General features: G+C 38.9%; 1 protein-coding gene across 4 annotated transcripts in view; it reads right to left on the reverse strand.

The window, feature by feature from the left end:
* Positions 1-20506, reverse strand: part of CDIN1 (CDAN1 interacting nuclease 1) — a 244842-nt gene that overhangs the window by 98385 nt on the left and 125951 nt on the right. For 3 of the 4 annotated variants that reach the window (XM_049899628.1, XM_049899625.1, XM_049899627.1), the window contains 2 exons: positions 7724-7789; positions 7009-7114 (listed from right to left, as the gene is read on the reverse strand). In XM_049899628.1, the coding sequence (XP_049755585.1) occupies positions 7009-7114; positions 7724-7789 (172 nt within the window). The remainder of the gene's footprint in view (positions 1-7008; positions 7115-7723; positions 7790-20506) is intronic. The other variant, XM_049899626.1, reaches the window with a different exon arrangement.

Below are 20506 nucleotides of genomic sequence, written 5' to 3' on the forward strand. Positions count from 1 at the left end.
AACAAACGGTATTTCTTAACAAGTGTTCTACACTCCCCATATCTTGTCACTTCAGACCGGTGTTTCTACAATTCAGTCAGAATTAGTGAGTTTGTACCATATACAAAGAAACACCCTGATTCTGTGGATTTCCAGGCCAATGATTTGGGGAGTTATTATATTCTGGGTGACAGGCTTTTATAATAACCCCACAGAGAGGCATTCTGAATGCAGAATGAGGGCTCTTGGCTGGCCCACTTCGCACCACATGAAGGTGAATGTGTTAACCTCATACATCAGTGGGGTTTTAGCTTTAGTCTGGTGGATTCACTAGCTGACTTCGTAAGGAGGCTTTCATTTATCAGCATGACTGACATAAAACTGCACGATAGAGCAGAAAGAGCACAGGCATGGAGTTCACAGAGAGACCTTGGTTCAGGTCCTACCTCTGCAGCTTACCGTCTTGGTTCTCATTGTCAGTCCCTCAAAGCCAGAGGCTGAATCTCTATTGACTAACACAGTGTCTGTAAATGTTTGCTGACCTGAACCAGTATTCCTTAATTTTAAAAGCAATTTTTTTTTCTGCTCAAGACTCTGGAGGCAGATAGGCTGGGAATGCTACAGTTAGCGGGCAAATCAGGCCTGGGTAAGAGAGGTGACTTCAATGTTGGATGTGGATTAGCATCATCTGAAGTTTTCAGAACAGAACAAAATGATAGCGGCAACATGGTAAAATAATAACAAATGGGGAATCTGAGTAAAAGGGCACAGAGTTTTTTATACTATTCTAGCTTTTCTGTAAGAGAGATGTAATTTCAAAATTACCAAAAAATGTAAGGAAACAAACAAACCCAAGATCCAGTCCCCACTCCACCCCAATAAATCAGTTCTTCAGAGATAAGGCCTATATCAATATTATAAAAATATTCCCCTTATGATTTTAATACGCGGTGAGGAATCACTGCCCGAGACACCAAGCCATTTTAGCAGCAATTTCAACTTGATCTCCATGATTCTAGAACTAGTCTCAGAAATGAACTCTGTATTCTTGGGTTCCTGACTCTAGCTCTGCTCCTGACCTCACTGTTCATTTGTAGAATCTCTCAAAAAAATTTTTTTCCTTCCCTCTTTGGTGGATCCTAATGGTTGTTTTTTCCATTTTTACAATGGCCTCCCAATCATTTGGTTGTTGGCTTGGGGCAACATTTCTGAATCACACCTGACTCAGATTAGCTCTATCATAGTTGGTCAGCAAGAAAGGTCAAGAGTCGTCCTTTGAACAATTCTTTGGTCTCCTGAAGTTGGGCAATTGATCATTACCCACGTCCCCATAAAAATATTGCATATGCTTAAATATAGTAATCAGATAACTTTCTAGGCAGAAAAACTGTAATTCATTGATATTTCCTTATACATCTATTTTCCTTCCCTTCAATATTTTGATGTTCTTTTAATTCAGTCCAGTTCCTTAACAATAATGTCTTTATTGAAAAAAACAAACCCCAAAGGCCTAAGATTAACGTTTCTGGTCTTTGTTCTTTTTTTTTTTTTAAATCTGAAATCATCATTGAAAAACAATTAACCATAGCAGAGAATATGAATTTCTCATTGGGAAAAACCTTTGCTACTCACATCCAAAATGTGGAAAAAATCGTTCATAACCATTATGAGAAATTATTATAAATGTACTGTACACACAGAAGATACTTTCCACATCCTTATCAAATATTATGAGGTTACTGCAGCTAACAACAGCATTAAGGATTTGTCTGCAACAACGGAACATCGATATCTCACAACCATCTCCACCATAAGAGACGGAAAAGCAAATTAGTATATTTTACCTTTAGAGAAGCCCTCTCCAGTACATTTGCTAATTGTTAGTCAGTCTGTCTCCTGTGATGCTGATGACTGCTTGTTAGTATACGGCAGCAGGGCCTTCTGAGGCTGCTGTAATTGAAGGTTTGCAGGGGCTTCTATTGCTGAGGCACATACTCCAGCTTAAGACAGATGTGATCAGCCTTGTTTTTAACAAGACTGAAATAACTGGAAATCTGTGATTTGGCTAATTGCACGCTTCCTGGAAGTATCTTAATAAAGGAAAAACTTTGGCCATCCTCTGAAAAGTACCTTCCTTAACTCTAACTGCTTGGCGGCCCAGCTCTAAATGCCTCTGCTCTCAAGTTATCAGAGACAAAGAAAGCAATTGCCAGACCATTGAGTAAAAAACCGATCTTTAAAAAATACTTAGAGGTTAGAATTAGAGTCAAATCAATTATTGTGGCAGAAGGTAGTAGCTTAGCACTGCCTCTAGGAGAGTAGACTCACTGGAGCCAGAGGTTCAAAAATCCAGCAGCTGAAACTTAGCTCTTCATCCTTTCAGTGGTACATAAGTGTGATCAAGACCACAGTTCCTTTGGTTCTCTTCTCCCCTCATATCCTAACACCAGTACACGGAACAGCTTGGGAAGATATGTACTCAGTCAAAGGGGCCCAAGCTTTACAGGGATCCAGGCTTTAGAGTACTGCTCTGCCCACCCTCACTGGTTGTATCCTACCCCATGGGTAAACAGTTTGCACAGGATTAAGGGAATGTCCCCACCTGATATCCATATTCTCACTCCTTCCTAGGCTACACTCCATGTACCTGGGACCTTGGAGCTTCCTGATCAAATGGTCCTAGACCACTTCCAGGGTGTGTGTGACCTGCTCTCATGGGCTCATCCTCTTGACAGAGGGCAGACCACAAGAGTGTGCATGTCTGGGCAGCGGTTTGTGAGATTGTATATGGAGCTTGGGTGTGCAGGCTGGGTTGTGCCTGATGCCAACCAGGTGTACGAAGGAGCCACAGGTGGCAGGAAAAGGGAGGTGGGGTGGGACCATTGATCCCTGCACTGCCACATACAAGCCTGACACTTGAAGGGGTCTAAGAATTTTTAATGGAAATCTGAACTTCCAGGTCTTCATGCAGGATAAAATATATTTTTAATGGCTGTTAACTTGATATTTATAACTTTAAATACTTAGACACATGGTATATAGGTCTCCATTCACACTCTTTCCCCAGGCCCTCCAAGTGTTTAGGGTGGGCCCAGTTGCATGCATCCCCTAAAGAACTACAGTCTGCAGTATTATGATATTGATACTCAGGATTTCAAGGCATTCGGTGCCAAATTTCAGAGAACTGTCTGACGTTGCAGAAATGTAAATCTTCAATACAAGATTATAAGTATTTATCTGAAGAACTTTATAAAATGCATTTGTCATTTAGTTATCAGTTATTTTCTATTTTAAAATTTCTTATGGGAATACACTAACGCCACATTTCACAAAATAGATCTTGAAAGTCCATACATCTGAAAACTTCGCAAAAGATTTTTAGAAAAATGAACCATGCCTCAGGGTGGCATCCTAAAAGAAAAAAAATTTAGCCCTATTATGGTTTAATGTCATAATATCTGATATGATCCTTAACAGATGATTCAAAATGTTATTGTCTGTCAGGCATCAGAAAATTGATTCATACATTCATACGATAAATGTCTACTGATGACCTACCATGTGTCAGGCACTCCACCAGCTTCTGGGCATTCAACAATGGATAAAACAACGAGGGGCAGGCTAAATATAGCAATTAGAAATAACAATATAAATAAGTTATTTTTAAGGCTTGCATTCAAACAAGCAAATTGGTGTTTATGAAAATGTTCCCAACTCTATGATACCAATTCATTCAGATAGGAATAAGTATTAAGAAGAACAGTAAAGTCAAATAAGAAGAGAGAGAATGAGACCAAGAAAAGCCAGAGAAGGATAAAAGAGGGACAGAACCTCAGGTGAGGGGAGGCAGGCAGGTATGGAGAGAAGTACGGTGGATAGGAGGCAGATTATGCAGGCCCCAAATGCCACGGTAAAGAGTTCGGGTTTTATTTCAAATGTGATGGGAAGCTTGGAGAGTTTTCAGCAGGGAAGTGACACAATTGGATTTATATTTTCCAAGAGTCACTCTGGCTGGGCTTGAAAAACTGGCCGTAGGGGTGCAAGAGTTGACATAAGACAGCAAGTTTGGAAGCCACAGCCACAGTCTGAGAGATAATGGTAGCAGCTGAGACGACAGGAGGCAAGGTGGTAACAAATGGCATGATTTGAGACATGTTGAAGACAGGTCTGAAAGGACTTGCTTATGGATTGGATGCAGGGTGAGGACACCTAGGTTTCTGGCTTGAGCAGCTGGGCAAACTGTGGCACCATTAATGGAACTGTAGGAAAATAGGGGAGTAACAAGCTTGAGAAGAAAAAATCAAGGGTTCAGTTTTGCACAAGTTAAGTCTGAGCTACCCCTTAAGAGATCCAAGAGGAGACAGGGAGTGGACAAAAAAGTGCCAATTTTTTTTTTTTAACATGTTTCTGTAAAAAATATTAGCATAGTGTGTTTACGGAAATACCTCATGGTAGTAGGGTGCGGTTGGCAAACAAACATAGAAGGTGCGCATTATGTGTGTAAAATATGGTCAATAGCATTAGTTTTTATGTTAGTGGAGGGTTATCAGATAAAAAAAATTAGTCCAAATCCCAACCAATAGGCTCCTTGCAAGACTATCTACGGGTGGGAGAGACGATTCTCTCAAACCTGAAGAATACAGTCTCTGCCATGTGAGTTGGCAGTAGGGTTCCATACTTTCACAACTGGGTTAAGTTCTTCTGTCAAAATGCCCCGTCACTGGTAAAGTCTATATTATACTAAAACCAAAATTTTATATGGAAGTAAATGTCTCTATGTTCTGCTTTCAACCTGGGAACTACTTGCATTTCTTGGCCCCTCTCTGCAGACACTTGGTATCATTAGTTACTTGTGGGCACATTATGTCATCCTTGAATGATAAACCACATACCATCCTGCTGCCATTGAATCGATCTTGACTCATGACCAATCCATGTGTGTGAAAGCAGAACTGTGATCCACAGGGCTTTCAGTGGTTGATATTTTGAAAGCAGATTGCTAGGCCTTCCTTCCGAAGCACTTCTCAGTGGACTCAAACCTCCAACCTTGCAAGTAGCTGCCAAGCGTGCAAGCCGTGTATACCACCCTTGAATGATCTGGACCCTTTAAAACCAAAGCTGACTTTCCCTTATCACACAACATGCCCTAACTGAATTATGCCTATTTAGGTTTGCTGTGAGTCAGAATCGACTCAATGGCAATGGTTTTTTTTTTTTTGGGCGGGGGGGGTTAGTCCATGTATAATCAAAGAATGTTTTCAGGGAGTGTAAATCAATAGTCTAAGTAAAATATCATTAGAAAATAAAAAAGTAACATGCAACAAAATACTTCAAAATCCAGTCCAATGAAAACTGTGTTAAATTCTCCACTGATCATAGCTCCTTCAATCATGTCAGTAAGCCATAAGTTTACCATACAGGTGACAGTATTATTTAATTAGCACCTCAAATAGTGAATGATCAGCACATAGTAGGCACTCAATAAACAGCTGAGTTGTTTCAGAATAAAGGCATACTTCTAGAATTTTTAAATAAACTCTATTTGGATTAAATTTTTTATTGCTACTCATAAAAGGTTTGGGCAGTACCAGAGAGAAGAAAATAGTCTCACTGCATAATGATTGAGTTTATCAGTTTTTAAAATTCTTTAGTAACCTAAACTTATGCAATTTGATTTTCTTGTCATTGCTTTCCCTATACTATCAAAAATGATGCTTTCTTTACAATTTCAAACTCATCATAAAATTGCTAAAAATCTAAAATTCAATTTGCCACATTACTGCTAATTTGAATAATGGCCGAATAAAGCATAGGAAACGCTGAAGCAGCATTGATTTCTAAAACATTTTGCACTTTCCTCCTCCATCCCCGTAAAGTAAAGATCGGATGCTACGCACAATTACACAAGAAAATCAAGAAAGCCATTACATTCAGCATTTTGTCATGATCATTGTTACCATGGCAAAAAGTGGGCTTAGCTTAGCACAGCTGCTTTGAGCGAGGTCCGCTGGCCTTTTGTAAAGCTGAGTAACAATATAATACCAAATTCTGTAGTCTGCCACTGTTGTTGTTTTTCTTTTTCCAGCACAAGGCTATTGTCCACAGATGCTACTATCTCATTTCTTTAACGATTTGAGCCAATGTCATTGTATCATTGTATTCTTACTGCTAGCTAGTGACTGAGAGACACAGTTAATCTAAGAAGGTTACCACTTGACCCACCTTTTCTTCTGAGGGGAAAAATGTGTGGTGTGAAAACTTGGGGCTGCGATAACAGAAAAAGCCAAAGTTTTGACAATTGTATTGCAAATAACAATAATTTTGTGCTGGAAACAGCACGGTTTGGGAATAAGAGAGACGAATGCAGGCACGTGGTAACTGGCTCCACGGCACGTTATATTCTAAGCATCAGCTGAGTTATCTGTAAAATGGGGATAAAGGTGGTTCTTGCTGCTGTGAGGATAACAATTAGCAATGTCAGCACATGGGGTACCAACTGTGGACCCGCAGTGATATCAGCATCTCCCTGCCTCCAACACCACCCTTTCCTGATGGCATTGGTTTCCATGCTTTCCAGAATGTTCACAGAAATTGGTAGGTACATTTTTTTTTTTTCTCTTGTTGGAAGGTAAATGGTTTTCATCTTTCATTATTGTTCTGATACTTTCCTTAGGACAAAGTATTTCTTTAAGTCCCGACTGTCAGCATAAATTTCACATCAAAAGGATAAAAGATTCCGTGTCAATATCATAATATGCACCACATCCTCTTATCCATATTTTAAGTGACACCAATAAATTTGAGTGTAGACTGATTTTGACGTTATGCAGAGATTTTTAGTTTTTAAAAATGAAGCCACATTATGCAAGCGGAGAAGTTGAGATTATCTGAAATGAATACATAAATCAAGGCTCTGTATTTACTAGAAACAAAAGCTACCAGCGTTTTTACCAGCTAAACAAAATATTTTTTCTAATGAGATTTCAGCTGAGTATCGTTTATCTTGAGAGAAAAATAATGGGCCCTTACCTATTCCAGTAGCTCCAGAACTGGTCATGCAGGTAGGCGTGGTGGCTACATTCATCACCAAATGAGGCTTTGCTTTCAATCCAGTGAATTATGTGCCCTTCCACAGCTAAGGGACAAAGCATTACTAACACACAGCGAAGGGGGGAGATTGAAAATTGTGAACTCTGCACAGGCCTCTCTGTGCTTCCCATTACTGCGCAGAGGCTGAGCCTTAGCTACCAACTATGAATGCAGTGATAAAACAACGCCTGCTAAATGTTCACTACAAGGCACATTTATGCTACAATCCCGTCCCTCTTATTTTCATTATCTTCTGCTTCAAAAGTCCTTTTCCTAGTTCTGAGACTGCCTGTGTAACTTAACAAGTCAGGTGTCAAACAGACTAACGTGAGACTGGCGTTGCAACACAACCGTGTTTTATAAATTCAGTATTTAGAGAAATGGCTTGAAAATGGCAGCCAAAATGTCTTCAGGAGATACTTCTATTTCTCAAATGTATGTAAAAGTTTTAGGGCAGAGATTTCTTCTGGATCCATTATTTTCTTTTACCAATAATCTTTTCAAACTGTTTTACCCATTTAAATGCAATATTATAAAGTAAATCTACTCTAGTCACACTTGCTAATATTAACATATTAACAAAAAATAGAAAACCTATAGAAAGACACAACCCTTTCCTTCATAAACAAATATATAAGAGAGATTCACGACTTACCAACTGGTACTTGTAAAATAAAGTCTGGTGTCTTGTCATAACCCTTTGCTCGGAGCTGATCTTCATCTAGAAGAACAAATACTATTCCTTATAACAGTATTCCATTAATGAGACAGCACTATAATTGCTTTTCTCTCTTAAAAATGTGTAAAAATTACTAATGCAGTCATACATATCTTTCTTATGTATGCATACATATCTTTCTTATGTATGTCAGAATAAATGAACTTTCTTAACAAACCTGAAGCAGAGACATAAAAATGCCTCTTTGTCCCTTCTGCATTTTTATGCCTTTATTATAAACATCATTAATTCAAGCTGTCATACGCTACCTCTTTTTGTAATTGAAAATACTCAAAATAAAGAAAAATACCGACTGACTGAAAGAAAAGGCTTTCTCCACTGTGATTATCACTAACGTTATCAGCCAATATTGGCAATTTACAGTCAGGCACAAGCATGGTGGCCTGTACAGTCATGAAACAAATGCTTTCATTAAAGCTATTCCTTAAGTTTCGTTTCAATTAGTAAAACCATGCTTAGGTCCGAGAAAGGGACAAGGACAATGAGATCACTACAAAGAATTAATTACCCTGCTTAATTCCTTTGGTGTGCTATTGTTTCTGGCATTTACCGGAGTTCTACGACTAACAATACGTAATTCTGAAAGGCAAACAGGCTTTGAGATTTTTTCCTAAGTTTGTTCGATTTCTTGATCCTCTGTAAATATCAATGATCCATTCAGAAGGAAAGGAAGCAGAAAAACACAGCAAGCTTGACAAAGTTGCACAAAAAAACTAGCAAGGTGCTTGGTTTAAAAAAAAAAAAAAAATTCCAATATTTTCTAAATGCTGTCCTTGACTTCTAATGGCATTACAATGTGATTTCTGAAATGGGGAGTTCTTCATTAGATTTTGGAGTGACCTGGTCATTCAATTCCAGACATGGCTTTTTGTCTTCACCCAACCTCAACTAATGGCCCAACCAAGTAACAAGGAAGGCTGTGTAGTCTCTTAACACCTACTGGGCTGTTGACATTGCCATGCATCCCATTCGCCTTCCTGCATCACCTTTGATTAAAATTAATGGCCCATTCTCAGTGTTGGGTAGCTTATTTCCAATCCATTTGTCAGCCCAAGACAGTGGTTTCATGGCCAAGGTTCAGAAACTCTGTTTTAGAACACTCTTGTGTACATCTTGACAGGTCAGCATTTTAGGTGTAAATAACCTTTTAATGACAAATCACATATTTGAATTAGATATTTAAGTGTTGGTAAAAGTCGATATCCTTAAACTATTCAAATTTTGAAGGATGCCAGAATTCAGAACACTCTCCTGGGAATATAAAAATTTTAAGGTAACTATTGAAATAATGAAATAGTAATTAATCTTACTGGGAAACAATAGAATTTGGAAAACTGGGCTACAGATAAACAAGACTCGAAAAATTTCTATCTTCAAACTGCATTCTGACCACAATTAGAATGTTTAATGGAAAAGGGATTTATTAAAATCAACTCAAGCACCTTGGATTGATCCTTGAGGTAGCTGACGAACAGTTTTAAAAGTTGTTGTTGCTGTTAGGTGCTGTCCAGTCAGTTCTAACTCATAGCGACCCTATGTACAACAGAATGAAACACTGCCCTGTCCTAACCCATCCTCACAATTGGGTTGGGTTGACATTAAAAAAGACAGACTAATATTTTATTAAAACTACCCTAGGTTGATCAACCTTTGCTGATGTTAAAATCTGTTTCAGAAAGAAAAATGATTATGCTTCTGACAGGACCTCAAAACAAAATTTCAAAGGTCACCAAGCATCCCAAAGGCACACACTAAAAATTCTTTTAAAAGGCAGATTACTAACACAGTACCTACAATTTAAATTTCACGATTTACTTACTGTGAAAGTAATAATAAATGAAAACACACCTCAAAACCTGAACACACATCACATGAGGCTAAGGAGTCTTTCTACCTTTCTGTGGAGAACATCAAAGTACATCTAACACACACACAGCCCACACACACCCATTCATTCTCTTTCTCTCTCAGTATGAAGTTGATTTAAATATAATTATACCTAAAGGATAGCTCCTAAAAGTCTGTGCCTTCACCAGTGACAGTAGTTTTTTAATTTTTTATAGTAAAGTGGTTATCCCATATATCTGAAATACTATGTATTGGATGTTTTCTCCTTTCTTTAATATATTTCCTAAACTCAATGGTTTTCTTCCCACTGTTTCAACCTTCACATTGTTTCTTTCATCCTAGAATTTCCAAGAAAGAAGGAGGGAGTAATTAGGCAAAGTTCAGAGGAACTGACAGTATTAGTACAAGGAGTAGCACATGTGAACAGGTGGTCTTGCTCACCTGGTCTAGGCCCTGAGAAACTTCTATCACTGATCACCAGGACATTTTTATGGTCAGCCCCATCCATCTGGCCTGATTTCCTGGCCTTTGCATTATGTTCCTCTCTTGTCTCCCAGACCTTGAAAGATTTCTTGCCATTAGATCAGTATTCAAACCATTGGGAATGGATTTAAAGTTTGGTTTATGTCAGGGTTCCAGTTCTGGGATCCTGAGGTTTACCTACCTCAGTCGTCAGGCCACACTACTCCCCTTCTGCCTCCTTCTTTGTTCATTTTCTTGTGGTCTTGGGCATGGGCCTGTTTCCCATACACTGGGCCAGATGCGAATGTTCTAAGAACAATGTTTCTTTTTCTTTTTTAATCCTATCTACTGCCCCAGTCTCCCCACCAACATTATGCTTTGCACACACATAGTCCCCAATAAAGATAACTAAATAAAATACAGGTGCATTAAAAAAAAAAAATTCTTGTCTTAGAAGAAGCCTACCTACACTAAATGAAAAAATTTCTTTTCTGATTTAACTCCCTACAGATCAACAAGGCACAGAAGTCTCGAACTTAGCCCACAGTTCAAGGTTTTATTTGATAACTCTAGCTCCTATATTTCATTCATTCTTCTCTACCTGGTTCTTGAGGTTTATCTTGATTGCAAAGGAAGGAGTTTATCCTTTTCTTAACAGTCATAGGAAATTTTATTACTTTTTTCTTTGATCTGTACTATTTTAACTACCATTCGGTTTATTCATTTCTTCAAGTTTTGGTAGCATTCTCCACAAAAATCTATCTAGGCTTGGTCCTTTTCTGCTGGGTAGCTCCATGGTTTCTTTTCTATTTCTTCTAGGGCTACTATCTGTTTAGAATTTCTGTCTCTTCTACAGTCAGTTTTGCTAATCTATGTATTCCTTGATAATCATACATTTTATCCAGGTTCTTATATGTCTTTGCACATATTTGAGCCAAATGGCTCCTAATGACTCTTTGAAGTTCCCAGGTAGAAAACTAGATGTTTAAATAACTCTCGCTCTTCTTCAAGAAGGAGCTCTGGTGGCACAGTGGTTAAGTGCTCGGCTACTAACCAAAAGGACAGTAGTTCAAACCCACCAGTCGCTCTGGGGGAAAAAGATGTAGAGTCTGCTTCTGTAAAGATTTACAGCCTTGGAAATCCTATAGGAAGTCCTACGCTGTCCTATAGGGTCGCTACGAGTCAGAATCGACTCGATGGCAGTGGGTTTGGTTTTTTTTTTGTTTTCTTCAAGAACAAATGATCAGTATTAAAACAAAAATAAGAATAATATAAACATTAAGATAAAAGTAAGACTAGTATTAGTTAGACAGGAAAAAAGTAATGGCAACATTATAGAATGGCACTTTTTAGTACAACTTCATAAAATGGTTGGGGATCAATATGGAATCAATCCCTAAATTTTGTATAACTATTTTTTATCTTATTCAGTGACTATAACAGATATAAGGTTCTTTGGTTTAAATTTCCATTAAAAACAACAACAACATATTTCAAACTTATAAGATTGTTAATGCCATAGTTCAAGTGTTCATTATAAAAATTAATGTACATTCTGGCTTAAAAGTAGACTTGTTAGCCTTCACATCCACAAAATGTAGGATTTTTAGATAATGCTTGCTACCTGAAACACTATTTCTAAGCCTCTACTGAGGCTTCAGAGATTACTAGCTCAACACCATTTACACAATAAAAGTAGTTTAGAGAAGTTAAGTGACTCACTAAGGCCTCTCAGTTAAAAACACAGGACAAGAGCCCATGTCAGCCAAGTTCTGGTTTGTCCTGGTACACAGTACGCCCTCCTTAACTATGGCAAATATTTAAATTTGATCATTTCCAATATTTATGAAAGGAGCCCTGGTGGCATAGTGGTTGAGCCCTAGGCTGCTAACCTAAAGGGTGGCGGTTCAACCTATCTGCTCCTTGGGAGAAAGATCTGGCAGTCTGCTTCTGTGAAGATCACTGCCTTGGAAGCCTTATGGAGCAGTTCTGCTCTGCCCTATAGGGTCACTATGAGTTGGAATCGACTCGACAGCAACGGGTTTGTTTTGGTATTTCTGAAAAATCTTGTCTTTTCTCCTGGAAAACGTCAAAGCACGGGAGAGGTGGGTAGCCATCTGCATGATACTGCATAGATGGCACCTGCCTGAAGAGGAGGGTGAACTATGTAACCTCCTGATGTTACTTAGCATTTCCACGCTCCTCTCTCCAGCTTAACCAAAATCCACAAAACTGCATCCACAGATAACAACGATGTTTAGTTTTTCAAAGCAACCCTGGTCTTTCGTTTATTTTTGTCAGGCTTGCCTTTAGAGGGCTTTTTTTTTAAAAAAAAGAATTACACGTGTAAAGAACACTGTGGAAGTTTAATTTCTCTGGCCTTTTAACTACCTTCTCCTTCAAATACCCAAAATGTCCGAAGCAATTAAGTCCTAATTACACAATTTCTTTTTCTAAAATAAGGGGCTGATTTTGAGGCAGAGAATAAAACACATCTGAAACCAGTTAACATACATTTAAAAATTACAGGACGGCAGAGGGCTATGAAGAGATGGTTCGAAATTTTGTTTTTGTTTTCTTAAAAGACTTTAAATTTCAGAAATACAGTTACTCCTGGAAAAATTATGCAGAACTCCAGCTCACAACATCTGAAAATGAAGAGCATTCTCACATGATTTTTTATCGATAGATTTGTCAAAAGGCTTCTAAAATCCTATATGAGAATACACAATATGGTAAAACTCCTGTATTTTTACTAAATTGGGGGGAGCGAAAACGGACATATGTCAATACAAATGAAAACTACAGCATATCTTTTCTGCTCTACTATTTGATTTTTCTGTGTTGCAGTTTCTAAAACATCGTCTCATTAAATGCTTGGAAGCTACGGCCTTTATACTCCACATTTTTATTTCCCTCTGAGTAAGTTTCATAGCCTTTTCTACACAACTCAAGAAGTTGGCAAGGTTTCAGTAATATATGTTATTACGACATGCAAACTATAGGAAAAGGTACACAGAACAAACACGCATTTAATGGGGAGACCGATAGTACAGACAGATGAAATCTTTAGAGTACCCAAAATTTCATTACAGCCATTAGTTTGAACGTTTTCCCCCAAAAGCCTCTTATCAAAGCCACTAATAAGGAATACAACTGACCCCTCTGACCTTGTCCTTTTCTTATGTCTTTAGGGGACAATACTAGTGAAAATTGAAGTGCCATAAAGATAGGAAACAAATGGGAGGTCAAGAATCTGGAACCATATAAAGAGAGGCTAGGTACCCCTGACAGACTGATGGCTGTGGAAAGACAGAGGACACGAATATCAACAACAAATGTAAATCTATTCTGAATTTTACACAAAGTCACTCTATATTCTCTTGGGTTTTAATGCCATAAAAAGGGATTTATGAATTAGTGTGGCAGAGTAAAAAGCGTGTTGGGCAGGCTGATGGGAGGGCACTATCTGTAATGCAAGGTCCTGGGGCCAGTGTCCTCTGAACAAAACAAGGGGATTGGACAGTCACTAAAGGTCTTTCCAACTCCAAAGTTCTGAGGTATGGCTGAGTGTCAGCCTTTGTTTGCACCAGTCCCTGTTAGTTATAGTTACTGATGTCCGACCCTTTTGCAGGGCTAGCTCCATCTGTCCCTGAACCAACCTCAATAGACAGATAGAGGAATCTTAATAGTTTCTGAGGCATAAAGAGGATCTCCTACACACATACACAGTTAGAGAACCAATTCAATAACAGTCACTGATTTAACCCCTTGCCTCCCGCCCAGTATCTTTTGGTCATGGGGAGTGTCATGAATTGAGTTATGTTCCCCTAAAAACGTGTGTATCAGTTTGGCTGGGCCATGATTCCCAGTATTGTGTGATTTTCTTATAAATTGTAAATCCTGCCTCTATGACATTAATGAGGGAGGATGGGTGGCAGTTGTTTTAGTCAGGCAGGACTCAATCTACAAGACCGGATTGTGTCTTGAGGCAATCTCTTGAGATATAAGAGAGACAAGTAACCAGAGAGACAGGGGAACCTCATACCACCAAGAAAGCCGTGCTGGGAGCAAAGTGCATCCTTTGGACCCAGGGTCCCTGCGCAAACACGCTTCCAGTCTGGGGGAAGATTGAAAGGCTGACAGAGAGAGAAAGCCTTCCCCTGGAGCTGACGCCCTGAATTTGGACTTTTAGCCTACTTTACTGTGAAGAAATAAATTCCTCTTTGTTAAAGCCACCCACTTGTGGAATTTGTTATACCAGCACTAGATGACTAAGACAGGGAGTAGAGCCCTAACCTGTAGCTAATTCTTTGCAGGGAAAGTAAAATATTTTATTTGCTGTCCTGTACTCCATCCTGTCTAGCCTTGTCTACCTACCCCCTATCAAAATATGATTCTGGTGGGGTGGTCAATCATCCCCAAGATGACCCCCAATCATCTGGCCTCAGAGGTGGACACATAACCAAGACCAGAGCCCTTTTTGAGCTTTGCTCTGGAGCAAAAGAGAACCACCAATTTTACTCTGGGATTGAGAACTCTAAGGACTAAACAAACTATCAATGGCCAGTGATCATCTTTGCTGCCTGGGAAGGAGGCCAGCACAGAGAAAAGCTGAATAGAAGGAGGGGAAAGGGGAGAGATACTGATAACATTGTTTTATCTTCTGGATTCTAGACATACCAGAAAGTTAGTTCTCTTTTTTGGACTTCCCATGCGTGATCTGAACCAATAAACTCTCCTTTTTTGTATGTATGTTACATAGTTTGAATGGGATTTCTGCCACTTACAACCAAAAGAGTTCCTATATATCATCAAAGGCCAGCAAAGGAGACAATCAGTAAACGTGAATTGCCTAACCCAGTGAATGGTAAGGGAAGGGCTTTAGGCTCTGAGCAGGAAGACTATCATTATGAGTGGACCTTTCTTCAAAGTTCCAAAACTCATGTCACCTTCCAGCCACACACACGTTCTACTGTTCTTTTCTCTTGGTCCAAGGGAGAAGCACACATAGCACATTTAATCAGGGTGAGTGATAGTAGGATAGTCCCTTACCATGACAATTTCTTCAGGAAGGGGAGAACAGAACCCCGATTCTCCATATACCACCCACCAATATCACGCTTCCATTACTCTGAAAACTGCATCTTATTTTCAACCTTCAGACAGATATTTTAAACAGTGATGCCTTATGAAATGTTACACCATCTCAGTTCCCTTCAGCCTATATAACCATATGTTTTATTTCTAGTCTCTTATTTTCTGCTGCTAACATCTACATGTAAACACAATCTTAGTACTCTAAATCTCATCTGCTCCTGCTGCCTGTTATTCACCTGAAGTCATAATCCCCTGTTTGTCACATCATAATCACGTCCCCAGCACAGCAGCGTTGCTTCAGGTGGGGAATAAAGCAGCAGGAGGAGAGGAACTCTTAGAAACAAAGATCCTAATTTCTTACAGCAAGAGACATCCTTCACAAAGCCTATTTGGCTTTACAGATTATACCCTCCTGGAGCCCTACAGAGTAATACATGAGTGCTAGAGAAGCATCCATGTGAAATATGCTGGTTTGTCATAAGGCAAGACCAAACATGGGGCGCGGGGAGGGTAAAGAAAGGCCTCTCAGGTGTCACTCAAAATAACTGTTAGCTTCTACTAACAGGGCTACATTCATTGGAAAGAAAAAATACTTCAAGAGCTACCCTTATTAAGCCAAACTTAACAAGAATTTGTACCAGACTGTGGCTGTAGAAATGAAAGTTCCTCTGACCTTGAGATACACCACCCCATTGAGGGCAAATGGCTTATCCTCGGTCTTTGGTATATATTCTTTCATACTTTTCCCTAACAGTGTAAACAGTTCTGTCATCTTCTCACTACTACTCTTTTCCTTTCCTCCCTTGCCTTTAAGTCCAACACTCTCAAAACAAACAAAAACAAAGAACCCAGAGAATATAACAAATGATGGTCTCGTTAATCACTTAAATTGAGACATCTCCATTGGCAAATAAAACATATTTTCTATTTCATTACTATTAGATATAGAATGAAGCCTTAGCAGGTTAAGTGATAAGGATGATCACAATGCTTATTGGTCAATTTAAAGCTTAAGAAGAGTACTTTGTACATCCAAGATTGGGAGTGGGCAGCAGGTTCTTCACATGTTCTGAGACTTAAAATGCTGATCAATAAATGTTAATTCCAAATTAATTATCCTTGGAAAGAAGAACTGACATGTACTTAAACTTACTTTACGTATTCTGGAAGTCTCCATGTTTGATTCAATTTTTTTTTTTTTTAAGTCCCTAATGGTGCCTGCCCATTGCAAGTCCTGCTGAACCAACAAAAGAGTGGTTAGCTTAGTGGAAAGGTGGCCGACTTAATGAGTTCAACTAGTAGCCATCCTAGACCCACAGGGTTGCAGATGAATAAGTAAAAGTAAAATTCTATCAGCACTTCAGGAAAAGTAGCTCAGGAGGCAATAGCATTTTCTTCATTTGTAATGGGCAGCTACTGATTTCTACTATAACCTGTACCTTTCTTCCAAAGGTTTAATAAAAGCATGGTAACAGCCTTGAATGCATTTATCATTACAATCAAGTGAGCACGTACTAAGTGAGATACACTGAAGATAGACTTGATTCTCATTGGGAAGGATACGGCAATAAAAGGTGCATGGCTGTGAGCATCTGGAGGGCAGGGACTGCTTACATAACTAACTAGCATAGTTCCTGGCATGTAGAGAACACACTCAACAAATGTTAGTTGAAAACAATGAGTGAATAATAAACGAAAGAATTACAATGGCTCTCTCAAATCTGCCTTCATTTGTTTGTAGTTTGTCTGCCTTCTAGACTATTAACTCCACGAAGGCAGAGACTTCATCTGATTTGCAGCTAGTGCCTAAAACCATACCTGACTCAGTAACTTACTGGTGGAATAAATGAATAAATTTATGAATGAAAAATATTTTTTAGTCAAAGAAACTAGTCATTTATTCATTTATTCATTTAGTCATTTATTCAACTTGTGACTTGTTTTGATACAACACACCCATCTGTAGAAGTACAAAATAAATAAGTTTACAAGATAGGATAAACACATATAAGCATACTCAAATCTTCAATAATAAGGGCTCTGTTCTTTTTTTCTTTCCTCTAGTGCCTGATAGGAGCCCTGGTGGCACAATGTTTAAAACACTTGCCTACTAACTGAAAGGTTGACAGTTTAAACCCACTAGCTGCTCTGCAGCAGAAAAGACCTGGCAATCTGCTCCTGTAAAGGCTACAGCCTAAGAAACCCTATGTGGCAGTTCCACTCTGTCTACTACAGTATGGAGAGTTGCTATGAATCAGGATCGACTCAACGGCACACAACAGCAACACGGTGCCTGATTAAATCTTGTGCCATAGCAACTGCTCGGTATGTGGTTATGAATCAAGGAAATTCAAGAAGGCATCAGCAGTAGGAAAAAAAGTGATTTATTTTGATTTTTTTCTTTCTACTGTCAAGAGAGGTCAGATAAAATATGTATCTTATAAAAATACATATGGAGCACAAGGGGTGGAACATTTAGAATGGGATAAAAAATTTTCAGGGAAAGCCATCATTATCAATTTAAGAAGGGTTAATATATAAACAGTAAGAATACTTGACTTTTCAAAGTAGTCCAGATTAGAGACCGACAGAGCGAGAGGTGCTGCACATCTGCGTATAAAAAATCAAAGTAAAACAAACAGGCTTGCGATGGCTCGCAACAAAATTCAAGGTGTAGACATATAAACAAGAAAGAATAAGATAATCGGTCTATTTACATACCAGTATTTTACCACAGTTGGTTTTAAAATGATGATCTATTAAATTTGCCTGGCACAGAACTGTAGATCTAATTAATCACTGTGAAGGAGATAAAGAAATGACAACCCCTAACAATATGTCACACAAGGCTTTGAATTTTCATGTTTTAGCCTTAAGTAAACATGTGTTAATTCAGTACATTAAAACACTTAAAATGCATAGAATAAACAAACAACTTTTTCATATGCTGTTGAGAAATCTTTTTAATATACGACTGAGGGTGCATGGAGTTAGCTAAACTTGATGTAACTTGTTTATTTTTAAAGAGCAGTTAAAGTAACTATCCCTAGATCCTATAACACAAAGGAATAGATGGGGCCCATCAGTGTCAATTTCAAGTCCCCTTTCTGTACTTGCAAGCAAGTGGTAATGACCTCCTGCCCAGGTACTGCATTGCCTCTGTCAGCCATGGTACATCAGGCCTCATACACTCCGTTTTCAGAATTAGGTGAGCCAAGAACCTAGAATCAAGTTTAAAAACCAAACCAACTGCCATTAAGTCAATTTTGACTCGTGGCGATCCCATGTGCATCAGAGTAGAACTGTGCTCCACAGGGTTTTCAACGGCTGATATTTTTGGGATGTAGACTGCCAGGTTTTTCTTCTGAAATGCCTCTGCGTGGACCTGAGCCACCAACCCCTTGATCAGCAGCTGAGTGCACTAACCATTTGCACTACCTAATCCCTCTACTCTTTCTCCCAGTTGGGTCTGCTAGTTCTCAAGAAGGAAGCAGAGAAAAGCTAGGCTAAGCAAAGAGGGGGCCAAGGGCCTGATTGTCCCTAGGTAGATGATGCTAAGGGGGTAACACCAGGCAGCACTGGAACTTGAGAGCTTAGCTCGTGGCTTAAAACAAAAAGTAATTTGGTCATGTCATATTCCCCACTATCTGAGTGAGTACTCAGTGTGACTCGATACTTCACAGTACTATCAGAACTCCATAGTTCTGAAACAGTTCATGGTGCATCGTGGGTCATCCATTTCAAGTGGTTCTGAGCTATTTCACAGTCCACTTTGGATTAGATTTTTTAAAAGGCGATTTCCTCCCAACTTACTTTCTTTCCACAGGCTGCACATTTCAATTGTTCTTACATGAAAAAACTTGCTTGTCTTACATGCTGAAATTTAATTCAGTAATTTCAGACAACTTCCCTAGTTTCTCAACTTTCTTTAAATCTGGCTAGAGAGTAATATTTACGGTATCTCCCAGCTTCAAATTATCAACAATCTGATAACATGTTCAACTCCATTCTCCAGTTCATTAGTGAAAATATTGAATATTAAGATTTAGAACAGATTCCCCCCGTAGAACTGTATTCACATCCCTCCCCAACTTGACATAAGCCATCAATCTCTCGACATTTGATTTTCCTTGGCCAATTTGTTGTCCGTTTTGGGACAAAATTATGTAATCTAATGTTCTTTTTTTTTTCTTTTGTCCTAAAGAATATATTATATATTATAAAGACTCTTAAATAATCTACATATATATATATATATCCCCCCCCATGTGTCAGCTTGTCGTACTGTGGGGGCTTGCATGTTGCTGTGATGCTGGAAGCTATGCCACCAGTATTCAGATACCAGCAGGGTCGCCCAAGGAGGACAGGTTTCAGCTGAGCTTTCAGGCTAAGACGGATTAGGAAGAAGGACCCGGCAGTCTACTTCTGAGAAGCATTAGCCAGTGAAAACCTTATGAATAGCAGCAGAACGTTGTTTGATATAGTGCTGGAAGATGAGCCCCCCAGATTAGAAGGCACTCAAAAGATGACTGGGCAAGAGCTGCCTCAAAAAAGAGTCAACCTTAATGACAAGGATGGAGTAAAGCTTTCAGGACCTTCATTTGCTGATGTGGGAAGACTCAAAATGAGAAGAAACAGCTGTAAACATCCATTAATAATCAGAACTTGGAATGTACAAAGTATGAATCCAGGAAAATTGGAGATCGTCAAAAATAAAATGGAACACATAAACATTGATATCCTACGCAATAGTGAGCTGAAATGGACTGGTATTGGCCATTTTGAATTGGACAATCATATAGTCCACTATGCTGCGGATGACAATTTGAAGAGGAATGGTGTTGCATTCATCATCAAAAAGAATGTTTCAAGATCTATCCTGAAGTACAACACTGTCAGTGATAGGATAATATCCATACGCCTGCAAGGAAGACTAGTTAATATGACTGTTATTCAAATTTCTGCACCAACCATTAGGGCCAAAGATGAAGAAACAGAAGATTTTTATCAGCTGCTGCAGTCTGAAATTGATCAAACATGTAATCAAGATGCATTGATAATTATTGGCGATTGGAACGCGAAACTTGGAAACAAAGAAGAAGGATCAGTAGTTGGAAAATACGGCCTTGGTGACAGAAACAATGCCAGAGATCGAATGATAGAATTTTGCAAGACCAATGACTTCTTCATTGCAAATACCTTCTTTCACCAACATAAACAGTGACTATACACATGGACCTCGCCAGATGGAATGCACAGAAATCAAATTGACTACGCCTGTGGAAAGAG

This window comes from Elephas maximus, chromosome 10 (assembly GCF_024166365.1).
Source record: "Elephas maximus indicus isolate mEleMax1 chromosome 10, mEleMax1 primary haplotype, whole genome shotgun sequence".
In the NCBI taxonomy this organism is placed as follows: domain Eukaryota; kingdom Metazoa; phylum Chordata; class Mammalia; order Proboscidea; family Elephantidae; genus Elephas; species Elephas maximus.